At 48.4% G+C, this 27361-nt stretch overlaps 1 protein-coding gene across 3 annotated transcripts in view; it reads right to left on the bottom strand.

The window, feature by feature from the left end:
- Nucleotides 1-20596, bottom strand: part of CELF5 (CUGBP Elav-like family member 5) — a 78173-nt gene extending 57577 nt beyond the window's left edge. For all 3 annotated transcript variants that reach the window (XR_014003643.1, XM_081177860.1, XM_081177861.1), the window contains exons 1-2: nucleotides 20243-20596; nucleotides 2429-2511 (exon numbers count right to left, since the gene is read on the bottom strand). Coding sequence is in view for 2 of the 3 variants with exons in the window: in XM_081177860.1 (XP_081033986.1) it covers nucleotides 2429-2511; nucleotides 20243-20510 (351 nt within the window). In the remaining variant the exon portion in view is untranslated. The remainder of the gene's footprint in view (nucleotides 1-2428; nucleotides 2512-20242) is intronic.
- Nucleotides 20597-27361: the final 6765 nt, after the last annotated feature.

The following is a 27361-nucleotide window of genomic DNA, read 5'->3' as shown; positions in this document are numbered from 1 at the left end:
GCGAACGCTGTGGATTGCGAACGTGCCTCCGGCATGGATCACGTTCACAACCCGAGCGTCCACTGTACAGTCGGGGGCATACAAAGTGGGGGGTGGTTTGACCCGGGTGCCACTCAGGGGGGCTGACAAGATGTCCCTTGCCTCCCCCCAGCTGTGGAGCGTCTGAGGGCGCACACAGTCAGTATGGGCACCGCTCGCACGGTGTCCGTACGGGCTGCTGCTCTCTCGCGCCGTCCTTATGGGCAACCGTACGGGATGCCGCACATGCGTAGTCCGTACGGACGTTGCGCATGCGCCACCAGGCGGTTCGCCCTGCCCCTCAGTGTCCCGCCCTGGGTGCCAGAGAAGGTTTCTATACTGTATATAGTTGTATCTCGGAAGTCGAACAGAATCCGTTCCAGAAGTCCGTGCGACTTCCAAAACGTCCGGAAACCAAAGCGCGGCTTCCAATTGACTGCAGGATGCTCCTGCAGCCAATCAGAAGCCGCGCCAGACGTTCAGGTTCCAAACAACGTTTGCAAACCAGAACACTCATGTCCGGGTTTGCAGCGTTTTGGAGCCAAAACGTCCGAGTACCAAGGCGTTTGGGATCCAAGGTACAACTGTACATTTTAAAAAACAAATCCTCACGGAAACTTGTCAAGTGATTCTCCTAATGCACACATTTCTTTGCACGAAATTTATTCTGATATTGTGTATTTTTTGTAGGTTATTTTCAACAACGTATGCATTTTTTAAATACCCTCTTTCCCCCTTAAAGCAGTTTCGATGCAATTATTTCGCTTGGAGCGCTTTGTCGCAGAATTCAGATACAGTGGTACCTGTACAGGTTACATACGCTTCAGGTTACAGACTCCGCTAACCCAGAAATATCGCTTCAGGTTAAGAACTTTGCTTCAGGATGAGAACAGAACTCGTGCTCCGGCGGCGTGGTGACAGCAGGAGGCCCCATTAGCTAAAATGGTGCTTCAGGTTAAGAACAGTTTCAGGTTAAGTATGGACCTCCGGAACGAATTAAGTTCTTAACCCGAGGCACCACTGTAACTGTAAATTTGGAAGCATATCGGTTTGCATAGGTTTGCAAACTATGAAGGTGTCTGTTCTGATGTGAACTAAACCGGATTTTCTTCCTCGTATCTGTTTGAGCAAATATGTCACTGGTTGGAAATTAAGCAAGAAACTGGAGATTTCAGCTTAGTGCTGGCAGACTCTTAGTTGTAGTCCAACAGCATCGGGGTGCGGGCACAGGTCTGTTTATTGCAGCCAAACCAACAATTCATGCTTTGCCAGATGGGCATATAAAGGGGCTGAGGCTCACAGAGACTCACAGAGCTTTCCTGTAAAATTTGCTTCAGAGAACTCTGTGACGTCACTTCCTTTGTCTGCCTTGGCCAGAAGCTATAACACCACATAATTCCTTCCAGCCTGGGTATCTCTCTCTTTCTTCATCATGCCTCCAAGCTGATCACATATGTGCATGCCCGAGCTTTGCAGCTCAGACACCATATTGAACTTCGATTTCGCAATTTAGGTAGTTGGGGATGCGGGTGGCACTGTGGGTTAAACCACAGAGCCTAGGACTTGCAGATCAGAAGGTCGGCGGTTCGAATCCCCAGTGACAGGGTGAGCTCCCATTGTTCGGTCCCTGCTCCTGCTAGCCTAGCAGTTTGAAAGCACATCAAAGTCAAGTAGATGAATAGGTACTGCTCTGGCGGGAAGGTAAACGGCGTTTCCGTGCGCTGCTCTGGTTCACCAGAAGCGGCTTCGTCATGTAAGCCGGCTCCCTCGGCCAGTAAAGCGAGATGAGCGCCGCAACCCCAGAGTCGGCCACGACTGGACCTAATGGTCAGGGGTCCCTTTACCTTTACTTTTAACTTAGATATAAACCTGCCTTGATTTAGCACCTAGGACTGCTGCCACTTCAAGGCCTTGGTTATGTAAGTAAACACTACTTTTACTTCTTCGCTGAACAGTGCGTGTGTGTGTGTGTGTGTGAGAGAGAGAGAGAGAGAGAGAGAGAGAGAGAGAGAGAGAGAGAGAGAGGGAGGGAGGGAGGGAGGTTGTTCTTTTTAATGGGGAGAAAGGGGGAAATACCAGGGAAAATCTTGGATTATTGCTTCTAGAAGGTTCAATTAACCTTGTCTTAGCTTCCACGTTTAAGCTGCAAAGGGTTGTATTCTGCTGATCTCGCTCACATGTGCAAGGAAGGATGATAACAGAATAATATATCCTCTCCCAGTGCCTAAATCCATTCCTACATTCCCCCCTGGCCCCTTTAAGCATTCACACACTTATTGGAAGGCACAGACTGACATTTGATTTCTCACTTCAAGGCAAGGTGTGAAACTGAGCTTCTCTGAGCGAAATACACCTCCGTTGAGGAGCCTCTGAAGCACACCCACAGCGACTCCAAAGAGCTAAGACTTACCCCAGGGAGTGTCTTCTGTTCATGTAGTGCTGTCTGAGCTTTGATGGCCGAATCTCGGGCGCAGTACGTAAGGAAGGCGCAACCTGAAACGGAGAGGGCGTGCACTGGTATCAAACGCGTGAACATGTATGTGCAGAATGTACGCTTATACGCATGAATGCACCAAATGTACTTCATGCGCTGTTACATTAAAGGGTCTCACTCCCTTCTCTGCCCCACTCAAATACACACACACACACACACCAATTTCATGCACATTTTTTAGCAAGAGCACACACAGCAATCCTGTCACCTTGTCGCATTTCCTGTGGGAGAAGTACAGGATCAAGTGGGGAGATTAAGGGGTTTAAGAACACAAGGTGAGCTGTGGGAAGGCAAGGCCAGTGTGCAGCAGCTGTAAAAATTTAAAAAGGCAAGTTCCATAATAGCGATCATTAGGAAAGGGGTTTAAAATATGGTAGCAAGGAACTGGTAAAGCAAAAGGACTCCTACAATAATTGAATGGTAGGTCAAAACGAAAGAATATTTACAGTTGGCCACGATGACAGGGAGAATCAGAGGATATCCGACGCAGAAGGTACATAAAGAATGGGAAATATTTAAAGATTACTTGAAAAATTACTGTGACGACAAAAATCTCCTGGCAGACCTTTGACTGATTCTTGTAAGACGAATGTGATAAATAATCGCGTACTTTGGATAAGAATTAGGAAAACAAAATAACAGTATGATGCTGTGTGTAAAACAATCAATATAAGTGATAGTACAATGAGTTTAACCGGAAGTCAACTTTATTTTCTGTTAATTTTCTTTCTTTTCTTCTTTCTTTCCCCCCTGTTCTGTAAAGTAGTAATAGATAAACGTAATGATTGGTGATGTATATACTGTATAGTTGTGTATAGTTGTGTGTTGTTGTATTCTGTAGTATATTATGGTGTGATGTGGGATGATGTGTCATTTAATGCTGTCTGTCAAATAAAGTTAATTTTTTTTAAAAAAGGAAATAGGTTTAAAATAAAATTGCCAATACCATCACACAGATCTGTTTGGACTGCTGTGTACAGTTCTGGTAGCCTCCGCTCGGAAAGGATAATGTGGAGTCAGAAATGGACAACCAAAATTATGAAGGGGGTGGAGCAGTTGACTTGTGAAGAAAGGTTGCTGTGTTTGAGACTTCTTAGCATAGCTGTCAACTTACAGATTTGAAAATAAGGGACCAGCAGCCTCGAAAATAAGGGACCAGCAGCCAAAATAAGGGATTTTCCAAGCACAGGTATGTTCAACTTCTGAGCCCCTCCCAGCCAAAGGCAGAAAGCCCAGCCAGCAGCCAAACGAAGCCTCAAGCGGTGGTTCCCACAGCGCAGCAACCCGGCAAAGGGGACGCAGCAAGGAAAACCACCGTCACCTCTCCGCTGGGAAGCGCTGAGCAAAGGCGAGTCCCCAGGCAACGCGGCTGATTTGATCAGCACAAGGCATGCAAGCTCCACCCCCCAGTCGTTCTTAGACTCCTTATTGGGTGAGCAACGCAGCCAAGCAACACAGTTGGAGCCTCCCTCCTCCCTGGCCGGCAGGGAGGGAGGGAGAGGAGCTGCTTCCTTTGAAACCCGGGAAATTTAAGGGACATCATTAATAAGGGACAGCAGTGGGACACAGGGCTGGGATAAGGGACTTTCCCGCCAAATAAGGGACAGTTGACAGCTATGCTTCTTAGAGAAAAGGCAAGTACTGTAAGAGGTGAACTGGGCATGGAGAAAGCAGACAAATGGTTTTCTTCCTCTCTCATAACACTGGGACATTGATGCCAATCTCTTCTGCAAAAGGCAAGGGCATCAACCAGAATGAACAGGAAAAAGCAGCAGTAAAATGTGAATTCCGTCTCCCCTGGCACTTTTTGAAAGGCCTTCCTTGCCATTTGCCTCCTCCAACTGGCAACCAGGGTAGACTACTGTTGCACCGGGAGGCTCTGTGCTTATCTGCCCACAGCTAACATCACGAGCGAGTCCTGGAACTCACCAACAACAGCAGCAGCGCTTGCGCTCGCCTGCACTCATTGCACACGGCCCCTCCATTTAACCTTTGTACCACGGAGACGCCCACGGCACAGTGGTTTAAATTTTTAATTCTAATTAATAGGGCCCCAGAGCCATGGCGCGTCAAACAAGCTGGTTGATCCAGTGTGTGTTTTTAATCGCAAGTTTGCATCTGCAACCACACAGGGAGAGGAGCAGGCAAGGGGAGGGGGGCGAAATCCGTACACATCATCTCGCTCTTGTGATTATTTTTAGCCTTCAGCAGAGAGGGAAGGAGAAATAATATGTGTGGAATCTACAGAATGTATTTCTGAATCCAGCCACTCCTTCCCCCAAGAGACAGAAAAGGACGAGGAAGAGAGGGCCAGATCCTGAATGTGGAGTGGAGCCAAGACAGGCCAAAGGAATCCTAGGTGAACACACCTTGTTTTGTTCCGCTGAGGTGCTCGCTTAAGGTTACCAGATGTCCCCCTTTCCCGGGGACAGTCCCCGGATTTACAAATCAGTCCCCATACAAAATCCATTGAAGTTGAAAAATGCAGGATTGTGCGCACCCCGGAAATGATCTCTTTTAGCTTCTGCCCTCCCTCTGGAAGAAGGTACAGGGTTATAAAGACTAGGACTAGCCGCCTGAGAAACAGTTTCTACCCAAATGCGATTTTGGTTTTAAACGCAGTATAAGGAGTCTCTAGGGATGCAGGTGGCGCTGTGGGTTAAACCACAGAGCCTAGGACTTGACGATCAGAACGTTCAAATCCCTGCGACGGGGTGAGCTCCCGTTGCTCGGTCCCTGCTCCTGCCAACCTAGCAGTTCAAAAGCACGTCAAAGTGCAAGTAGATAAATAGGTACTGCTCCGGCGGGAAGGTAAACGGCGTTTCCGTGCGCTGCTCTGGTTCGCCAGAAGCGGCTTAGTCCTGCTGGCCATATGACCCGGAAGCTTACGCCGGCTCCCTCGGCCAGTAAAGCGAGATGAGCGCCACAACCCCAGAGTCGGCCACGACTGGACCTAATGGTCAGGGGTCCCTTTACCTTTACCTTTATGCTGTCTTTATTACTGCGTTTGCAATTGTTCCAGATAAAATATATTTTGGAAAATAGAAGAAATGAGCAGTGAGCCACCAATATATCACAAGTGAGCTCTTTATTTACTGTGTTTGCTATTGTTTAAGACAGGGGTTGGCAACCTAAGTCCCATGGGCCACAAGCAAGATGAGTGTCGCAACCCCAGAGTCGGTCACTGCTGGACCTAACAGTCAGGGGTCCCTTTACCTTTACCTTTTACAGTGGTACCTCAGGTTACGTACTTAATTCGTTCCGGAGGTCCGTACTTAACCTGAAACTGTTCTTAACCTGAAGCACCACTTTAGCCTACGGGGCCTCCTGCTGCCTCCGCGCCGCTGAAGCACAATTTCTGTTCTCATCCTGAAGTTCTTAACCTGAAGCACTATTTCTGGGTTAGCGGAGTCTGTAACCTGAAGCGTATGTAACCCGAGGTACCACTAAGAGGCCGCCGGCAGCATGCCTAGTGGCCGCTGAAAACCGTATTCTGCAGAAACCTCCTGCAAAGAGGTTTGCAACACATCTCATAATAAGTTTTTTTTTTTGGGGGGGGAGCAGCCATTGCCACCCTGTCCATTTCCGATTTCTCCAACTCAGGGATAAAATAAAACGGTGGGGAAAGGATCTCCACCTCACCCGTTCCATCCACACTTCTCGTTCCTCCCTCCCTGAATCCTCACCATTTCCTGAACAAGGACAGTTTGCAGACAGGAGGAGTGAAACAGGTTTTTTCCTCCTCCCGGTTCCCTGTGCTTGGCACCATCTGGGCGCCTGCGTCCCACTCACCAGCTGGAACAGGCAAAACAGGCAGAGAGGCTTCAAGCAACCCCAAAGGAAAAAGAAAAGGAGAGGGGCAGGGATCCAGTGTATTCTACGTACCTCATTTCGGCTTAAATCAAGGGTCATCTGCTGCAACAGGCTTCCTCGAACTCGGCCCTCCAGATGTTTTGAGACTACAGTTCCCATCATCCCTGACCACTGGTCCTGCTTGCTAGGGAACATGGGAGTTGTAGGCCAAAAACATCTGGAGGGCCGAGGCTGAGGAAGCCGGTACAGTGGTACATCGGGTTACATACGCTTCAGGTTACAGACTCCGCTAACCCAGAAAGAGTACCTCGGGTTAAGAACTTTGCTTCAGGATGAGAACAGAAATCGCACGGCGGTGGCGCGGTGGCAGTGGGAGGCCCCATTAGCTAAAGTTAAGGTTAAGAACAGTTTCAGGTTAAGAACGGACCTCCGGAACAAATTAAGTTCTTAACCCGAGGTACCACTGTACTAAGGAAATCAGCCCTGAGTGCTCACTGGAAGGACAAATCCTGAAGCTGAGGCTCCAAGACTTTGGCCACCTCAGGAGAAGAGAAGACTCCCTGGAAAAGACCCTGATGCTGAGAAAGATGGAGGGCACAAGGAGAAGGGGACGACGGAGGATGAGATGGTTGGACAGTGTTCTCAAAGCTACGAACATGAGTTTGACCAAACTGCGGGAGGCAGTGGGAGACAGGAGTGCCTGGCATGCTATGGTCCGTGGGGTCACGAAGAGTCGGATACGACTAAACGCCTAAACAACAACAACAACACTGTAGTGCACTTAGCCCTCCCTGGAAGCGGTGCCGACATTTTTAAATGCTCCAAAGTCGAGAGAGGGAGGGAGAGAAAGTGAAGCAGCAACGAGGAAAAAGCCACGAACCGCGCAGAGGATTTCACTAGAGGGGAAATTACTCACGCTTCTCCTTGCCCCAACTGCCCCCAGTGCCTGCGGAACTGAGCCACGTTCAACCCACCACGTAGCGTGGCGCCCTGCCCTCAGCAGAACCAACTCCAGGCCCGGGCAGGCAGCCCACGGCAGAGACACTGGTCCCTTGGCAAGCGGCTCCACAGGAAAAGATCGGGAGGTCCGTAGCTTGTGCTGCCAGGACCCCGGCTCTCCTCAGCCCCGGCTGGGTCAGGAAGAGGGATGAGCCAGTGCAGGTGAACAGTTAAGAGCATAGGGTGAAGGTCTGGGTTCGAATCCCGACTCAGCCACAAATCTCCCTGAACAACTGCCTCTCAGCCTTAACCTACCTCGCAGGGAGTAGTATACTGTATATTATTTGCATTTATGATTTTGTACGTAATGTTGGCTTAACACTCAAATCAGTTACTCTGCATGCTGATGTTGAGGAAATTCAAGTTTTAGTGTTTTATAGCTCCTATTTTGGAAAAGCGACGTTTGTTGAAAAATTAATTTAAAAAATCAAAAATGTGTTAAGGAGAAATCACTTGTCAGAAATGGATGCACTGGTCAAAGCGGCATATTAAGAAATGTGTTCATTAGGAGAAATCCGCTCTAGAATGCTGATGAATTTTCATGAGGATTCTTTTTAAAAAAATAAAATCTTTTAAATCTCAAACTGCTGCAAAATGAGGAGAAGAAATGGAAAGAGTCAAAATTAATAGATTCTTCCATCCCTAGTTAGGGATGGTGGCAGCATTAGGCCAGGACTGCACCTTTTCTCTCTCCTGGATAATATAATAATATAATAATAATAATAATTTATTATTTGTACCCCGCCCATCTGGCTGGGTGTCCTCAGCCACTCTGGATGGCTTCCAACAAAGATCAAAAATATATTAAAATGTCACACATTAAAAACTTCCCTAAACAGGAATGTTCTTAAATTCCTCCTGAAAGCCAATAGCGAGGGATGGCGCAACACCTCACGAGGGAGGGCATTCCCCAAATGAGAAAAACCCACCAAAAAAAGCCTTGTCATGGGTCAATGCCAACTGGGCAGCAGCCAGCTGGACCCCATCATCATCCCTGCCTATCATGGGGCCTGAGACGGTGGATACAGGGAAAATATTTGGGTCCCATACCATACAGTGGTGCCCCGCAAGATGAATGCCTCGCAAGACGGAAAACCCGCTAGACAAAAGGGTTTTCCGTTTTGGAGGTGCTTCGCAAAACGAATCTCCTATGGGCTTGCTTCGCAAGACGACAATGTCTTGCGAGTTCCTGCTGGTTTTTTTTCCTTCCCCCCCTTTTTCTAAGCCGCTAAGCCGCTTATCAGCTGATCCGATCAGCAGATAAGCCGCTAAAAGCCGCTAATAGCGCTAATAGCGCTAATCCGCTAATCCGTCAATGGGCTTGCTTCGCAAGACGAAAAAACCGCTAAACGAAGAGAATCACAGAACGCATTCTTTTCGTCTTGCGAGGCACCACTGTATTTTTCACTCCATAAGACACACTTTTTTCTTCCTAAAAAGTAAGGGAAATGTCTGTGTGTCTTATGAAGCGAATGCGTGGTCCCTGGCGCTGAATTGCCCAGGGGCAGAAAGCAGATCATGCTTTTGTTTTTAAAAGGAAAGAGAGAAGAGGGTGTTGAAACAAAACCGCTGATCGGCAAGCGATCGGAAGCGAGATAAGGGACGCTGGCCATAGAGGAGGCTGCCTGGGAGGGGGGAGGTAAAGACAGCAAACTTGCAAGGAGAGGAGACTAAATCAATGAGGAGAGAAATTAGAAGAAAAGGAGGAGCAAAAAACTGCTCCAGCTAAGGAAAAGACACTAAGGCAAACAAGAGGGAAGGGAGTGTTGAAATTCACCGTCAGATCACATAGCATGTCCGTGGCTACAGCATGAACCAAAAAAACCACGCACCCACTGTTTCCTGGGGGTGCAATGGCGCAAATACGTGGTTACAAAGCATGGATCCACATGGATCCTCAGGATTTTTGCACTGGGCTACCCCAAACTCACCATCAAATCACATGTCTGTGGTCACAGCATGAACCACAAAAATCATACATCCACTGTTTCGTTCAGAATATTTTTTTTCTTGTTTTCCTCCTCTAAAAACTAGGTGCTTCTTACGGCCAGGTGCGTCTTATGGAGCGAAAAATACGGTAACACAAGGCATGTTCTCCCACCAGGCTGCCCTTCTCACCAACCACGTTCTGCAAAGACCCAGTATCCCATTCTCACAGCGGCCAAATACCCCTAAGAACCTAGGAATCCAGATAATAATAATTATAATAATAATAATTTTATTTGTATCCCGCCCTCCCTAGCCAAAACAGGGCTAAGAGCGGCTAACAACAGGTAAAAATAGCAGTGTACATAAAATCGCACAGTTAATTAATTAAAATTCATTCTAGAATCAATTCAGAATCAAATTAATGGCAACCATTGGGCTAGAGTGCTATGAGGATTACAGAAGGAGGGGGTCAGACTGTGCCTTGGCCAAAGACCTGGTGGAACAGCTCCGTCTTGCAGGCCCTGCGGAAAGATGTCAAGTCCCGCAGGGCCCTAGTCTCTTGTGACAGAGCGTTCCACCAGATCGGGGCCACAGCTGAAAAGGCCCTGACTCTGGTCGAGGCCAGTCTAACCTCCCTGTGGCCCGGGACCTCCAAGATGTTTTTGTTTGAAGACCGTAAGGTCCTCCGTGGGACATACCAGGAGAGGCGGTCCTGTAGGTATGAGGGTCCTAGACCGTATGGGGCTTTAAAGGTTAAAACCAGCACCTTAAACCTGATCCTATACTCCACTGGGAGCCAGTGCAGCTGGTATAGCACTGGGTGAATGTGATCTTGCAGCGAGGACCCCGTAAGGAGTCTCTCCGCGGCATTCTGCACCCGCTGGAGTTTCTCGGTCAGTCTCAAGGGCAGCCCCACGTAGAGCGAGTTACAATAATCCAGTCTGGAGGTGACCGTTGCGTGGATCACAGTGGCTAGGTCAGGGTGAGAGAGGTAAGGAGCCAACTGCTTAGCTTGGCGGAGATGGAAAAATGCCGCCTTTGTTATAGCTGCAATCTGCGCCTCCATGGAAAGGGAGGCGTCAAGGATTACACCGAAACTCTTAACGGACGGTGCTGGCACTAATTGCACCCCTGCAAGAGATGGGAGTTGCCCCCCCCCATCCCATATCGTCCCGCCCCAGCCAGAGGACCTCTGTCTTCGAAGGATTTAACTTCAACCGGCTCCCACGTAACCATCCAGCCACAGCTTCCAAGCATCTGATCAGTGTGTCTGGGGCCGAGTCAGGATGGCCATCCATCAACAGATAGAGTTGGGTGTCATCAGCATACTGATAGCAGCCCAGCCCAAAACTCCGGACAAGCTGGGCGAGGGGGCGCATAAAGATGTTGAAAAGCATCGGGGAGAGAATCGCACCCTGAGGCACTCCACACACCAAGGAGTGGCGTGATGACAATTCCCCCCCAAGCGCCACCCTCTGTCCCCGACCAGAGAGAAATGAGCGCAGCCATTGAAGGACTGTGCCCTGGATCCCCACGTATCTGAGTAGAAGAGCCACTTTCCCCTCCTGTGGTATCCAGAGACTTATTCAGAAACATGGCTGACTCCAACTGTGCACTGGAGACAGCCTTCAAGGGCAGCCCCACGCAAAGCATTGCAGTAGTCTAAGCAGGAAGTCCTTAGGGCAGGGGTCCCCAAACGGATACCCGTGGGCCGGCTAAGGCCCGAGGGACTCGTTTATCCGGCCCTCAGCAACCCCCGCCGCCCGCTCTTACTGGTGGTGCGCTGCACGGCTGCCCACTTCCGGGCCGGAGGAGCACCGGAAATAGCTTGTGCACATGCACAAGCGTTATTTGCGCATGCGCAAGTGTTATTTCCGGTGCACATCCGGGTCGGAGGAGGCCCGTGCACATGCGCACAAGCTATTTCCAGTGCTCCTCCGACCCGGAAGTGTGCCAAGAGGAATGCCAGTTCATTTCATACGAGATTCAGTTCATACAAGATTGGCCTAGGATTTAAATATGTTAAGGATAGGAATTAAGATGTTTAAAGCCAGAATAGAAGGAATGAAAGATGTTAAGTGATCGAGATAATTTTTCTTTGAGAAGATAGATTTTGGAAAACTGTTAAAATGATATATAATGAGGCGAAAGATTTATACGATCTGAAGAGAAACCAGTCAGATACTATGTTTATGAAGATGGATGGTACTTACTGTATTTTTTACACCATAACACTCACTTTTTTCCTCCTAGAAAGTAAGGGGAAATGTCTGTGCGTGTTATGGAGGGAATGCCTATGGGTGGCATGCCTACAGATTTTCCTCCTCTAAAAACTACGTGCGTGTTATGGTCGGGTGCGTGTTATAGAGCGAAAAATACGGTAATTTTAATTAATTAAGTGGTAATATGCTGTATGTATCTTTTTTCTTTTTTCTCTTTTTCTTTTCTTTTTTGTTTGTCTTTATTATTGTTAATCTTTTCTTTCTTTACTATGTTTATCTACTGAAAATAATAAATATTATTTTGGGGGGGGGATATAGAATGATATATAATGAAATTCAACCAGGGGGATTTGAGGAAGTCACTCAACAATGTTACCAAGATTGGTTTAATTACAATTAGGATGTATGTTTGTTTGTTTATTTTAAAAAAAATTGGGGGGGGGAGGAGAAATGTCAGTTCATTTTTGGGCCCAATTCAAAGTTCTCACAGTAGTATTTAAAGCCCTGAATGACTCAGGCCCCAAATTCCCAAGGAGACCGCCTCCTTCCCTACAGACCCCCTTGGATGCTAAGCTCGGATTGTACCGTATTTTTCGCTCTATAAGACGCACCAGACGCACCAGTTTCCGGAGGAGGAAAACAAGGGGGGGAAATTTCTGAATCTCAGAAGCCAGAACATCAAGAGGGATCGCTGCGCAGTGAAAGCAGCGATCCCTCTTGCTGTTCTGGCTTCTGGGATAGCTGCGCAGCCTGCATACGCTCCATAAGACGCACACACATTTCCCCTTACCTTTTAGGAGGGAAAAAGTGAGTCTTATAGAGCAAAAAATACGGTAAATTGTTTTAGGCTGTTTTTGATTTTGCGTTTTAATTGCTGGGACCTTAGGGTGGAGGCAGGAAATAAAAATATATCCTTGTTGCAGTGGGTTGGGCTAGATGGCCCATGGGTTCCCACCCAGCTCTACACTTCTGTGATCCTATGACCATCATCGTCTCTGCCTCCGACCCTGTAGCCATCCCTCTGGCACAGCACATACTGAAAGCTCTTTTGGGGAGAGGCTCACGCTCTTTGCTTAAGTCGCTTTGCAAAAACACCCTACGAATGTTGTTGTTTTTTTAATGCATATAGTTCTGGATGGATTATGTGGATTAAATGCCTATAAGGCGAGATTCTCTGAAGCTGCTGTGCGCATGGATAACTCCTCTTTATCTCTCTCTCTCACACAGAGACACATGCCATTTCTCAGAAACCACCAAGACATATACTCCACAGGATTGCTTTGCAAGAGACTCTCCAGATGTTGCCACATGAAGTTCCCATCATCCCTGGCCAGCTGCTTGTGGCTCTTGGAAACCGGAGAGCAGCAAACACCTGGAAGATGTTATCAAGACTGCCTCCGAACAAGGGTCAATCGCCTTTTCAGCCCTCATTTGCAATTTTAAAACCTGGATTATTTGTCTCTGCTCGCTAGTCTTTTCAAGCAATGCTTGTTTGGAAATGCAGGTGGCTAAGGCTGGTGAAGACATTGTAGGAATGTGTGTGTTTTTTTACATATCACTTTGGAAGACAGGCGAACTAATGCCAACGTACTAGAAGAAGCAAAGATCACAAGTGTTGAAGCAATGATTCTTCAGCATCAACTTTGTTGGACTGGCCATGTTGTTCGGATGCCTGATTATTGTCTGCCAAAGCAACTCCTCTATTCCGAACTTAAACATGGAAAGCGTAATGCTGGTGGTCAACAAAAGAGGTTCAAAGACTCTCTCAAGGCAAATCTTAAAAAATGTACAGTGGTACCTCAGGTTAAGTACTTAATTTGTTCCGGAGGTCCGTTCTTAACCTGAAACTGTTCTTAACCTGAAGCACCACTTTAGCTAATGGGGCCTCCTGCTGCTGCCACGCCGCCGGAGTTCTTATCCTGAAGCAAAGTTCTTAACCTGAAGCACTATTTCTGGGTTAGCGGAGTGTGTAACCTGAAGCGTATGTAACCTGAAGCGTATGTAACCCGAGGTACCACTGTAGTATAAACATCGACAACTGGCAAACATTGGCCTGCAAGCGCTCCAGTTGGAGAACAGCCTTTACCAAAGGTGTCATGGGCTTTGAAGACATTAGAACTCAAGACAAAAGGGAGAAGTGTGCTAAGAGGAAGGCACGTTTGGCAAACCCTCGCAGGGATCAACTCCTGTCCGGAAACCTATGTTCCCACTGTGGAAGGATGTGTGGATCCAGAATTGGCCTCCACAGTCACTTATGGATTCACTGTTAAGACCGTGTTCATGGAAGACAATCTTACTCGGCTATGAGGGATCGCCAAAGAAGAAGTGTGCATTTTAATACAATTACCTGTTTACGCAGAATGCAATCGACTCTATAGAATGGAGAGCCTAAGCCCATAAAAAGAGCCTTTTGGATCAGACTAGTAGCCCATCTCGTTCTCACAGTGGCCAACCAGCTGCTCCCGCAACATTAACTCTCCCCTCTTGCTGTGTCTAGCAACTGGCCTTCCACAGCATCGCTGCCTCCAACCGTAGAGCCACAGCAGAGCCATCAATGACCTTGTCTTCCACAAATTCATCGGATCCTGAGAAAGCAGAGAGATGGGGTTCCTGCAGAGCTCTGGATGTTTTGGGAGCCCAAGTCCCAGCAGCCAGCTTGGCCAACGTCCAGTAAGATGGAGAGTTGTAGACCATCAACATTGGGGCCGGGTCAAAGGTTCCCCATCCCTGACATAGGAGATGGAGATAGTGGCAGACCTACATTTTTGGGGTACCCTGAAGCTTGAATGGTCATGGGAACCTCCATGCAGCCAACAACAAAGTCTAGGTGACAACTGCTATCCTCTTTGGTGGGTTTGCTCCACAACACATTGCCACTTTTTTATTTAAAAAATAACAAACTGGGAGGGGTGGCTAGCACCCCAGAGGACAGGATCACACTTCAAAACGACCTTGACAGATTAGAGAACTGGGCCAAAACAAACAAGATGAATTTTAACAGGGAGAAATGTAAAGTATTGCACTTGGGCAAAAAAAATGAGAGGCACAAATACAAGATGGGGGACACCTGGCTTGAGAGCAGTACATGTGAAAAGGATCTAGGAGTCTTGGTTGACCACAAACTTGACATGAGCCAACAGTGTGACGCGGCAGCTAAAAAAGCCAATGCAATTCTGGGCTGCATCAATAGGAGTATAGCATCTAGATCAAGGGAAGTAATAGTGCCACTGTATTCTGCTCTGGTCAGACCTCACCTGGAGCACTGTGTCCAGTTCTGGGCACCACAGTTCAAGAAGGACACTGACAAACTGGAACGTGTCCAGAGGAGGGCAACCAAAATGGTCAAAGGCCTGGAAATGATGCCTTATGAGGAACGGCTAAGGGAGCTGGGCATGTTTAGCCTGGAGAAGAGGAGGTTAAGGGGTGATGTGATAGCCATGTTCAAATATATAAAAGGATGTCACATAGAGGAGGGAGAAAGGTTGTTTTCTGCTGCTCCAGAGAAGCGGACACGGAGCAATGGATCCAAACTACAAGAAAGAAGATTCCACCTAAACATTAGGAAGAACTTCCTGACAGTAAGAGCTGTTTGACAGTGGAATTTGCTGCCAAGGAGTGTGGTGGAGTCTCCTCCTTTGGAGGTCTTTAAGCAGAGGCTTGACAACCATATGTCAGGAGTGCTCTGATGGTGTTTCCTGCTTGGCAGGGGGTTGGACTCGATGGCCCTTGTGGTCTCTTCCAACTCTAGGATTCTATGATTCTAATAATTAGCTACCACATCTCAGATTTTGATTAAAATTGTTGTACTGGATTATCTCACATGCCAAAACCACTGGAGACAATAAAAATTCCCTCTGCCTTGTAGTTTTCGAGGTCTGCTCAGTTGGTAGAGAAAGAGAACTCAAGGGTTTGAGCAAAATATTCCTGCATTGCTGAAAGTTGGAGTAGATGACCCCCGTGGTCCCTTCCATGCTTCTGTGGGGGTGCAATTTAGGGAAATGTCATATATGTGCATGATGCATTTTTTAAAAGCAATTTTTTTAAAGCAGTGTGCGGCCCTCAACCTTAAGCTTCTTTAGTTTCATAGAAGGTTTGTCCCTGGATGAAAAAGACTCTATGTTTCTTCTTCAGTAGGATCCTCTCAGGGCTCCCAGTGAGGTCGCAGAATCAAACAATTGTGTTCCCCACGCAACTTGAGACATCATCATCATCATCATCATCATCATACAGTGGTGCCTTGGTTCTCAAACATCGAAAACCCGGAAGTAAGTGTTCCAGTTTTCGAGTGTTTTTCGGAAGCTGAACATCCAATACGGCCGTCGGCTATTGTTTTCGAGGCTCCTGCACCAATCAGAAGCTGCACCTTGGTTTTCGAACATTTTGGAAGTCAAACAGACTTCCAGAATGGATTAAGTTTGGCGCTTTTGTTTTTGCTATTTATTTTGCGTTTTTGTTTTTGAGGCTTTTTCAGTTAAATTGTTTTTGTGACTGTGTGGAACCCAGTTCAGCTACTGACTGACTGATTGATTGATTGATTGATTGGTGACTGCGGAAATGGATGAAAGCCCCCCATCCAAACAATGACTAACATCAGTGCAGGTAAGAATTTTTTTTATACACATCATCTACAATACTGTCTTATTTATTTTACAGTACAGTACATTGTTTATTGCTTTCATTTTATGGATCAATGGTCTCGTTTGATAGTAAAATTCATGTCAAATTGCTGTTTTAGGGGTTGTTTTTAAAAGCCTGGAACGGATTAATCCGTTTTGCATTACTTTCTATGGGAAAGCGCACCTCGGTTTTGGAACACTTTGGTTTTGGAACAGACTTCCGGAACGGATTAAGTTTGAGAACCAAGGGACCACCGTAATAATGTTGAGAACCCCCAACCAGTGGCTGTCTAGCCCCCCACCTGAAGACCTCTTCATGAGCGAGAGACCACCCACTCCATTGGGTCACCGGCTCCATCATCAAACTCCTCCTGCCAAAGTCGTTCCTCCCCATGGCCAGCCAAAACCGCCATTGAGTCATTCCTTCCAAGCATGCAACCAAAATCTACCCTCTGGACTCTTGAGCCCATTAGACATTCTCGTGTGCAACAGAGAACAGGAGACGTTCTCCTTCCACCAAACGGCATGTTCCAATCGTCCCTCCACATACAATGCCAGCTAAATAATTCCGTGTTTCCTCCCAGGAGGGAAGGAGAAGGGGGTTCAGTTCAGTGGCAAGGCACCTGTTTGCTTTGCGGGTCCAACTCTCAACATCACCAGGCAGGGCTCCCTTTGAAACTCCACAGAGATGCTGCTGGCCAAGCTAGATGGACCAATGGGATGACTCAGTACAAAGCAGCTCCCACTGTTTTGAGGGTTTCTGCTGCATCAAAAGGACTGGAAGTTTATATTATTATTAGGGGAAGAACCGCCAGGTTTTTTGCATGTAAAAGGTCCCAGTTTCGATCCCAAGTGTCTCCAGGTAGGGCTGAAATAAGACCCCTGCCCAGGCACCCTGGAGAGCTGCTGCCAGTCATTGTAAAGGAACTAAAATACCCAGCAGATGAAGTTAGACAACAGATAAACAGAGCCAGACTGATACCCAGAGAGAACTTGCTGCAAGACAGACCCAAAAAAGAAAATAACAGAACACCTCTAGTCATCACATACAGCTCCCAAGTTAAAACAGTTCAACGCATCATCAGATATCTACAACCTCTCCTGGACAATGACAGTTCTCTTTCTCAAGCTCTGGGAGGAAGACCTTTCATTGCCTACAGACAGCCACCCAATCGTAAACAACTCCTAACCAACAATAATACTACAACCAGACTTAACACGGACACTGGCACCAGAGCCTGCAATAAACCCAGATGCCAACTTTGCTGCCACATACACCCGGACAACACCATTACTGGCCCCAACAACATCACACATACCATCTCGGGACTATTCAATTGCTCATCGCCTAACATTGTGTATGCCATCAAATGCCAACAGTGTCCTTCAGCTCTCTATATTGGACAAACAGGCCAAACCTTACGCCAAAGAATAAACGGACATAAATCTGACATCAAGAATCACAAAACAGAGAAACCAGTAGGAGAACACTTCAATCTCCCAGGACATTCTATACAAGATCTCAAAGTAGCTGTTTTACTACAAAGGAATTTCAGAAATAGACTGGAAAGAGAAGCTGCTGAATTGCAACTCATTACCAAACTTAAAACCATGGAGAGACCTGGTCTGAACAGAGACATTGGATTCTTATCTCATTATACATGACTAAGCCATTTCTCACCTTCTCACCCCTTGCCTTTTCCTGTAAGACCTATTACAGTCGTTAAGAGTCGTCAACAGGCTCATCTCAGCTATCTGCCAATCTCCCATTCCCACCACCCTTCTGAGTAATACCCCTCCCCACCTTCTCACTATATAGAAGGATCTGGCAACTTCTGTTTCAGTGTATCTGAAGAAGTGTGCATGCACACGAAAGCTCATACCAAGAACTAACTTAGTTGGTCTTTAAGGTGCTACAGGAAGGAATTTTTTTATTTTAACAATAATAATAATTTTTATTTATACCCCGCCCTCCCCAGCCAAGGCCGGGCTCAGAGCGGCTAACAAGCAATAATAAAAACAAGTTGAATGATTACAACTTAAAAACAAAATTAAAATACAACATTAAAATATTGAAACATTAAAATATTAAAATGTAGCCTCATCGCAGGAGGAGAAAGGAAAAGAAAAAAGAGGGGGAGGGAATTAAATTGGCTCCAAGCCAAAGGCCAGGCGGAACAACTTTGTCTTACAGACCTGTGGAAAGAAATCAGATCCTGCAGGGCCCTGGTGTCATGAGACAGAGCGTTCCACCAGGCCGGAGCCAGTGCTGAAAAGGCCCTGGCTCTGGTTGAGGCTAATCTAACTTCCTTAGGGCCCGGGACCACTAGGGTGTTGCTATTTATGGACCTTGAGGCTCTCAAGACTAGTATCCTGTTCTCACAATGCCCAGTGCAAAACCCACAAGATTTGACCACAAGACCTCACTCCTTTCCTGTGGTTTCCGGAAGCCCTTCCAGTCCGACTTAAGCCCGCCGCAAAGCGCGTCACGCAAAAATCAGCCACAGGCAGGTGCAGGCACAAGGCCACGTGCCTCTTGAAAGTAACACACAAACCAACAAGGCGATTCAGTCTCACCCCTGGAAAGTTTGGGGCGGGGAACCTGCCGCTTTGCAGAGGTTGCCGCTGGTCTCCGATTCCCCCTAGCTCCCCCCCAGCCTCCCCATGGGATAGTCAAGGGTCAGGGATGATTCCAACCGTGCTTGGAGGGTCCACCTGAGATAAGGGCCAGCTTAGGCACACAGGCCTTCAACTATCTGCAACAAAACATTGCCGTTTCCGTACATCGCAAGGCAGCAACAGGCCAGGATTCGCCGCTGACTGTGCTGTCCACACGTAGCCCCATCCCGATTCCTTTTTTTTCGGGGGGGATTGTTTTCAAGCACATATAACACACACTATAACACACAAACACACACACAGCCCTCCCCTCTCTCACACACACACTATGGGTTTGCATCTGCCAATGTCCCATGAAATGTTAAAGGCATTCAAGACCTTTCGTCTGGAAGTTTAAACACTGAGGAGCAATTGCAGGCAGCTTTTAGGGTCTAGCCTCAGAGATAGCGGTCAAGAGCCATTTTGGTTAGCATAGCATGCATATATATATATATATATATATATATATATATATATATATATAGTCGTGCCCCACACCCCAGTGTCCCTGTCAAAAGCCTTTTTTTCCAGAAAATGAAAAGGGAGTAGAGGAAAGAGGGGGGTGGAGCTGGGGGAAGGTCCCTGCAGGGTAGAAACACACCATAAATGATATGAAAATGGGCTTTTTTTTAGGACGGGGTGGTGGTGCTGGTGGTGGGTGAGGTTTGGATGGAGGGTGTGGGAAGAGAAATGGGGAGGTGTCTGGGAATGGGTTCTGGAGAGACCAGGAAGCAATGAAGAGGAGATGGGGGGAGGCAAGCCATATAGGCTCCAAGGCCCCTGAATTAGCACCTCCCCCCCCCACCCCAGTTTAACCTGCAAGGAGGTGGGACACACAGGTGTCCAGGCAAGGCAAGGTGAGAGGATGGCAGCACCAGCCTTGAAGCTCGGGCTAGCGGTGGGCCTGGGAACAGAGTGAGATGCTCTTGAAAGCTGATCTGGTGATGGGTTAAGGGGAGGGAAATTGGGGGGGGGGGCAGCGATGGTGAAAGGGATGGAGGGGGTTAATGGAGCAGAATGAGAAAGAGAGAGCCTGCAGGGGGGTGGCGGCATTAAAGAGCAGATGGAATAAAACACAACTATATAAGGGGTTTATAGAGCAGCAGCAAAAAAAATAGGGGGGGGGGGAGAGAGAGAAACAGGCTTGATGTGGAGAGCTAAGGGTGAGACGGTGAGCAAGACGCTTCCCGCCCCCGCTTCACCCGCCCGCCCAGATAGAATGAAGATTATTATTTTAAGGGAGGGAGGAAAATATTGCATGCAAGGTGGGAGAAAGTGATCGGATGGATTAAAATGACAGGATGGAGAATGTAATTGGGGGGGGGGGATGGATAGATTGGTAGAAAGGGAAGAAAAGGTTGAGGAGGATGGATTAGGCGGGGGGGGGGGAGTAGGATGCGCGAGGGAGAGGAGCGAAGAGGAAAGGCGAGCGGAGAACAGAAGGAAGCAGAAGGAGAGAGAGAAAAGGATGGATTAAAAACACAAGGGCGCACCTTTGTGCATGCCAGTGTATCGGTCCTTCAGCACCGTCAGCTCGTAGATCTGCCCGAACTGCTCGAAGAGGGGCTTGAGGTCCTTCTCCTCCAGGTTCCGGGGGATCTGCCCCACAAAGAGCTTGATAGCATCTAGGTCCTTCATGCCCTCGGGCTCAGAGATGCTGCCGCCGCTGCCGCTGCCGCCGCCGCTGCTCATGGGGGAGGCGCGGGGCGGTTGCTGGGATTGCGCCTTCCGCCTGGGCTCGCTCGCCGGCAGTCTGGCCATCCCCCGAGCCCCCAGCGCGGGCTGCGCAGTGGAGGATGCTGCGAGAAGGAAGGAGGCGGCGGCGGCGGCGCGCAAGATGCCACTGGAGGAGGGAAAAGGATGCTGCCGAGCGCAGCATCAGGACCACAAAAAGCAGCTGCTGGGCAGCGACACCGCCTGGCCGTTCCGGGGAAGTGCACGGGGGGGTTTCGGGGAGCGTAAAAGCGGGGTGCTACTGGGAGCGGGACTGGGAGCTTGGAAGTGTGGTGCGGGGGGGGGGTGAGGACGGGGGGGGGGTTATGTCCCAAACTAGGCAGGGATGCAAAGGCAAATATTAACCCAACGAACCGGGGAGGGCAATAAAGGATGCAACAAGGTGTTTGGTGATTTTGAAGAACCGCTTTGTTGAATTAAACAAAGGATGCAATTCAGCCAGGAACCTGTTCCTTAAAGTAGACAGACACACACACACACACACACACACTCCGCCACGCTTTCTTGCTCCCCCATCAGCTGCCAAAATAGACTGCCTTTACCCTCGGAGGTTCTGTTATAAATACTTTTAGACGCACATAAAGGGTCAAGGCGATGTGTTGCCGTCCAAATGTTGTTAGACTACCGTTCCCATCATCCCTGACCACCAGCCAGGCTGACAGGGGCTGACGGGAGCTGGAGTCTAGCAAAATCTCGATGGGCCACCAGTTCTCTGAAGTGGGGATTGTGAAGTCAATAACAGCCATTTATTGGTTACTAGTCACATTTATTTTTAGCAAAACGCCTCTTTGCATTTGTTAAATCCTCCTAGGGTGATTATTTTCCGGGATTTGTTTCCAAAGAACCGCAAGCACATGCACACACACGCACACACACAATCTCAGTAGCGGTTATATTTATTTGCTAACCACAACCGCGTTTTGTGTCATCCCTCTCTCACACCCACACTACCAGAGCAAATCTCAAAGTGATTTTTCAAAGTAGCTTGTCTCTTAGAATTTCTGGGTAGCTGCGCCGATTTGTAAGAATGACTGCCTTCAAGTTGAACCACTGTTCAGTAGACAGGGAAATCCCTGGGTAGGAGAGAGAGAGAGAAAAAAAAATATATTGGTTAATTGTTCACCAAGGGTGAAACTAAGAATTTCCTTCCGTCAGCTGTGTAAGATAACCATTTGTTCCTTTTCCCAAAGTTTTGAACCTGCTCCTATTTCTACATTTTGTCAGGTTGCGAAGAAAGAAAGAAAGAAAGAAAGAAAGAAAGAAAGAAAGAAAGAAAGAAAGAAAGAAAGATGATAGATAGATAGATAGATAGATGATAGATAGATAGATAGATAGATAGATAGATAGATAGATTGTGGACTAGAATCATCGCGAGGCCTTGGATGTTAGTACAGTTGGTGGGTGAGTCAAACCCTGTGCCCTGGCGCCACCTCGAGGCCACACAATTTTATACCTCTCCTCCCAGGTTTCGCATCGCCAGCCTTCTAGAATCTAGAGTTTCAGGTAGGTAGCCGTGTTGGTCTGACGCAGTCGAAATTAAAAATTAAAAAAAATTATCCAGTAGCACCTTAGAGACCAGCTAAGTTTGTTCTGGGTAGAAGCTTATATTTTTATTTTTTTTATTTATATCACCAGCCTTGTCGAAGATCTACCAGAAACTTTCCCCTGGAGAAGGGAAACGCCATCGTACCAAAGCTGGAATCCAGGGGTACCTGCCTACTTTAATAAAATATTGGGGGCGGAGGTAAGTCCCCCCCCCACACATAATGGATCACAAGATGTAGTGCACGCACACCATTTGAATTGCAATGCTCATTAATGGGGGGGAAGCCCCCTTAAATATTTTATTGGGGGGGGGCAAAGGGACCTCGGCCCTAGAAGTTGGCTCCTATGCTTGTCCGCATCCTGGCAAGAGGGAGGCACTGAAGGCGAGTGGCCCCCGTGTCCGAGGAAGTGGTCAGCTGCCTACTGTGGGTGGGTTTACTCTCCAGTATGCAGCCTGGGGGACACGGGTGGCGCTGTGGGTTCAAATCCCCACGACGGGGTGAGCTCCTGTTGCTCCGCCCCAGCTCCTGCCAACCTAGCAGTTCGAAAGCACCTCAGAGTGCAAGTAGATAAATAGGTACCGCTCCAGCGGGAAGGTAAACGGCGTTTCCGTGCGCTGCTCTGGTTCGCCAGAAGCGGCTTAGTCATGCTGGCCACATGACGCAGAAGCGGTCTGTGGACAAATGCTGGTTCCCTCGGCCTATAGAGCGAGATGATCGCACAACCCCAGAGTCGGTCACAACTGGACCTAATGGTCAGGGGTCCCTTTACCTTTACTATGCAGCCTGGAGACGCTTCCGGATCCTGCTCTGTCCCTGATCTGCAGGGTCAGGGATCCCCGATCCCTCCGTGACGTCACAGCAGCTTAGCCATTGACAATGGCGTGTGCCCAAGATCTGCCCCCTCACAAGTCTGCACCCTGCACTCTCCTGGAGAACTTTTGCCTGCCTGGACTCCAAACTCCGAAAACTCATCTTGTTTCCCTGGGGAGGTGCAGAAACTAGCCTCCTACCCAGATGTAAAACGGGCACCTGTTGCCTCGCCCACTTCTGCCTCTCTCTGCCCACCCACCCCCACCACTCTTGGCATGTGTGTCCCCCCACCCCACCCCGGGCTGAAAGCAGCTCCCAACGTCCCTCAGCCATTAAGAGCTTTGTAAGAAGAAAAGTAGAGACATGACCTTGCCAACGAAGGTCCATATAGTTAAAGCTCTGGTTTTCCCAGTAGTGATGTATGGAAGTGAGAACTGGACCATAAAGAAGGTTGATCGCCAAAGAATGGATGCTTTTGAATTCTGGTGCTGGAGGAGACTCTTGAGAGTCCCATGGACTGCAAGAAGATCGAACCTCTCCATTCGTAAGGAAATCAGCCCTGAGTGCTCACTGGAAGGACAGATCCTGAAGCTGAGGCTCCAAGACTTTGGCCACCTCATGAGAAGAGAAGACTCCCTGGGAAAGACCCTGATGTTGGGAAAGATGGAGGGCACAAGGAGAAGGGGACGATGGAGGACCAGATGGCTGGAGACTGTTCTGGAAGCTACCAGCATGAGTTTGACCAAACTGCGGGAAGCAGTGGAAGACAGGAGGGCCTGGCGTGCTCTGCTCCAGGGGGCCACGAAGAGGCGGACACGACTAAGCGACTCAACAACAACAAGAAGAAAACCTTCATGGCAAGATGCAGCTTGGCTGGAACTGCCTCCAGCCCACTCTGCACATCTGTTAAAGGGGGATAGGAATCCTGCCCTCCCTTGCATCTGGTCTTCGGGGAGCGACGACCCCTCCTCAATTGCCATTGACTATAGGAGACTGAGTGGGACGCAGGTGGCGCTGTGGTCTAAACCACTGAGCCTCTTGGGCTTGCCAATCAGAAGGTGGGCGGTTCGAATCCCCATGACGGGGTGAGCTCCCTTTGCTCGGTCCCTGCTCCTGCCAACCGAGCAGTTAGAAAGCACGTCAAAGTGCAAGTAGATAAATAGGTACCACTCCAGCGGGAAGGTAAACGGCGTTTCCGTGTGCTGCTCTGGTTCGCCAGAAGCGGCTTAGTGATGCGGGCCACATGACCCGGAAGCTGTACGTCGGCTCCCTCGGCCAGTAAAGCAAGATAAGGACCGCAACCCCAGAGTCAGTCACGACTGGACCTAATTGTCAGGGGTCCCTTTACCTTTATAGGAGACTGAAACTGGCACTTTCCGTATGCCAAGCAAGCATGCCCTCCTTTTAAAAAGAACGCAAGCGTCTAGTCCTCATCATTTTGATAAATTTACCCTGAGGCAGGCCTTTGGCTCAATGTTACCTCTCCACTGACAGGCAGCAGGTCTCCAGGGTTTCAGGTATGGGGCAGTCCTTAGCCCTCCCTAGAGACACTGAGGACAGAACCTGGGAACTTCTGCATGCCAAGCATGTGTCCTACTGCCACTGAGCTCAGGCCATAGTCAACCCAAAATGAAGCAATGGGTTAGTGCATCCAGCTGTTAACCAGAAGGTTGGTGGTTTGATGGCTGTGAGCAGGACTCTGGCATTGCAGGGGGTTGGACTAAATGACCCTTTGGTGTCCCTTGCAACTCTTTTTTAAAAATCTTATTCTTTTTACAGTCGAGCGGCATGTACAATTTATGAATTATTCCCCTTCCACTACACACCACTGAACATCAACACAAGGGCAATTCTAGCCACCAGGAAAGCTTCGCTGTCTTACTTGTCTTAGTGACTCAAAAAACAAAACAAAAAACACACCCAGCCCACCATTTAAAATAGAATCATAGAATCATAGAGTTGGAAGAGACCACAAGGGCCATCGAGTCCAACCCCCTGCCAAGCAGGAAACACCATCAGAGCACTCCTGACATATGGTTGTCAAGCCTCTGCTTAAAGACCTCCAAAGTAGGAGACTCCACCACACTCCTTGGCAGCAAATTCCACTGTCAAACAGCTCTTACTGTCAGGAAGTTCTTCCTAAGGTTTAGGTGGAATCTTCTTTCTTGTAGTTTGGATCCATTGCTCCGTGTCCGCTTCTCTGGAGCAGCAGAAAACAACCTTTCTCCCTCCTCTATGTGACCTCCTTTTATATATTTGAACATGGCTATCATATCACCCCTTAACCTCCTCTTCTCCAGGCTAAACATGCCCAGCTCCCTTAGCCGTTCCTCATAAGGCATCGTTTCCAGGCCTTTGACAAAATACTTTCCTGTCCATTAACAAAATTTGATGCAAAATAAACCCATTATTTAAAGAGCAGAAGTTTGTATACACTGCTGTTCTACATCCAATTTGCTAATGGGAAGGGGATTTGCAATAGGCTGGCAACCTTCTACAGACTCGTTCTCTTTATTACAGGAATGTTGGTGCAAGCTTTCACAAGTATTAAATGTGGCCGGCCATTTATGAATGTTGCATGAACACTGGAGACATGGAAGGCAAATTTCTATGTGCACTTGTGGAGTGGGGGGAATACAATTTTATGGATTTGATGCAAAAAGAACGCCAAGCCTTCTGAACTGTCTCCCAACTTAGAAATAAGCGATCTTTTTCAATGGAGTTTTCACAGAAACGACAGGAACTTGCCTCTTTGAACAAAGCCCCCGACGGAACTGAGCTTTCCCACTATAACTTATTTTGTATTCCATGCTAGATGTTTTGTTGTTTTTACACCGGGGCTCCGATGGAAATCAATTATGGTGAGGGAAAATGCGTGTTCACTTTCTAGTCTGCCTCTATGGGTTTCTAGACTTCTCTCAGAATGGAAACATGCTGGGGATTAAAATGCAGAACTCTGTACCTGGGAGGCCCAGTGGCTGCAGGGACACAATCCCCACTCAAAACTCAAAACAGGGTTGAGTCAGGGGAAGTTCCTCGCTGTTTTTCCATTAGTAAAGCTAACGCAAGGGACGCGGGTGGTGCTGTGGGTTAAACCAGAGCCTAGGACTTGCCGATTAGAAGGTCAGCGGTTTGAATCCCAGCGACAGGGTGAGCTCCTGTTGCTCGGTCCCTGCTCCTGCCAACCTAGCAGTTCAAAAGCACCTCAAAGTGCAAGTAGATAAATAGGTACCGCTCCAGCAGGAAGGTAAATGGCGTTTCTGTGCGCTGCTCTGGTTCACCAGAAGCGGCTCAGTCATGCTGGCCACATGACCCGGAAGCTGTACGCCGGCTCCCTCGGCCAATAAAGCAAGATGAGCGCCGCAACCCCAGAGTCGGTCACAGCTGGACCTAATGGTCAGGGGTCCCTTTACCCTTTACCTAAAGCTAAGGCAACACTGTGCACTGCCACCCTAAGATTAGTAATGTGCCTTATTGCTGCTGTTAAGTCGGGGCGATAAACAGGGATATGTTAACACCTGATCCCACCATGAATGATTCACTTTGAAAGCCCTTGTTACCCGCAATTGTTGCCATCGTATTACTGCGGAGGAGCCAAAGGATGTTCACAAAATTGTCCGATTTTCAGGAGGACAGTCGACAGGGCAGTACGATTTACAGTGTCAAAGGCCTTGGTCAGGTCAATAAACGCCATTTGGCTATGAGTGATTGCCAAAGAAGCAGCAGCAGCTATTAAGTAGAAGTCAAAAGTGAGCATGTGGAAAAGTGGGCCTCAGCCTGGATTTGGTTAGAGAGTGCTGCTGATAATGCCACGGCTGCAGGTTTGATCCGCGTTTGAGACAGCTGCATATTCCTGCATCACAGGGGGTTGGACTGGATGACCCTCAGGATCCCTTCCAATTCTATGTTGCAGATTCTATGTTGCAGGGCCACGGGTGGCGCTGTGGGTTAAACCACAGAGCCTAGGACTTGCCGATCAGAAGGTCGGCGGTTCGAATCCCCGCGACGGGGTGAGCTCCCGTTGCTCGGTCCCTGCTCCTGCCAACCTAGCAGTTCGAAAGCACGTCAAAGTGCAAGTAGATAAATAGGTACCACTCTGGCAGGAAGGTAAACAGCGTTTCCATGCGCTGCTCTGGTTCGCCAGAAGCGGCTTAGTCCTGCTGGCCACATGACCCGGAAGCTGTACGCCGGCTCCCTCGGCCAATAAAGCGAGATGAGTGCCGCAACCCCAGAGTCAGTCACGACTGGACCTAATGGTCAGGGGTCCCTTTACCTTTACCTATGTTGCAGATTGTGAGTCAGAAGTGGGTCTCAAGTCTGGACCAGGTGGGCTAGGACAGCCAGTGGACTAGGTCAGCCTTCCCCAGAAGCCCTGCTAGCTGCAGCTGATTAGAGCTGGATAGGCCAAGCCTTGCGGTAGGGATCGGCCACAAACTCGCGAAAACTCACTGAGTAACTCTTCCAGGAGGTGCCCAGAGAAGGAAGAATAGGCAGAGCTGAGTAAATATTGAACATTACAGC

Source organism: Podarcis bocagei (genome assembly GCF_964188305.1).
Source record: "Podarcis bocagei genome assembly, chromosome: 18".
Lineage (NCBI taxonomy): Eukaryota > Metazoa > Chordata > Lepidosauria > Squamata > Lacertidae > Podarcis > Podarcis bocagei.
This window is presented reverse-complemented; position numbering and strand designations above follow the sequence as displayed.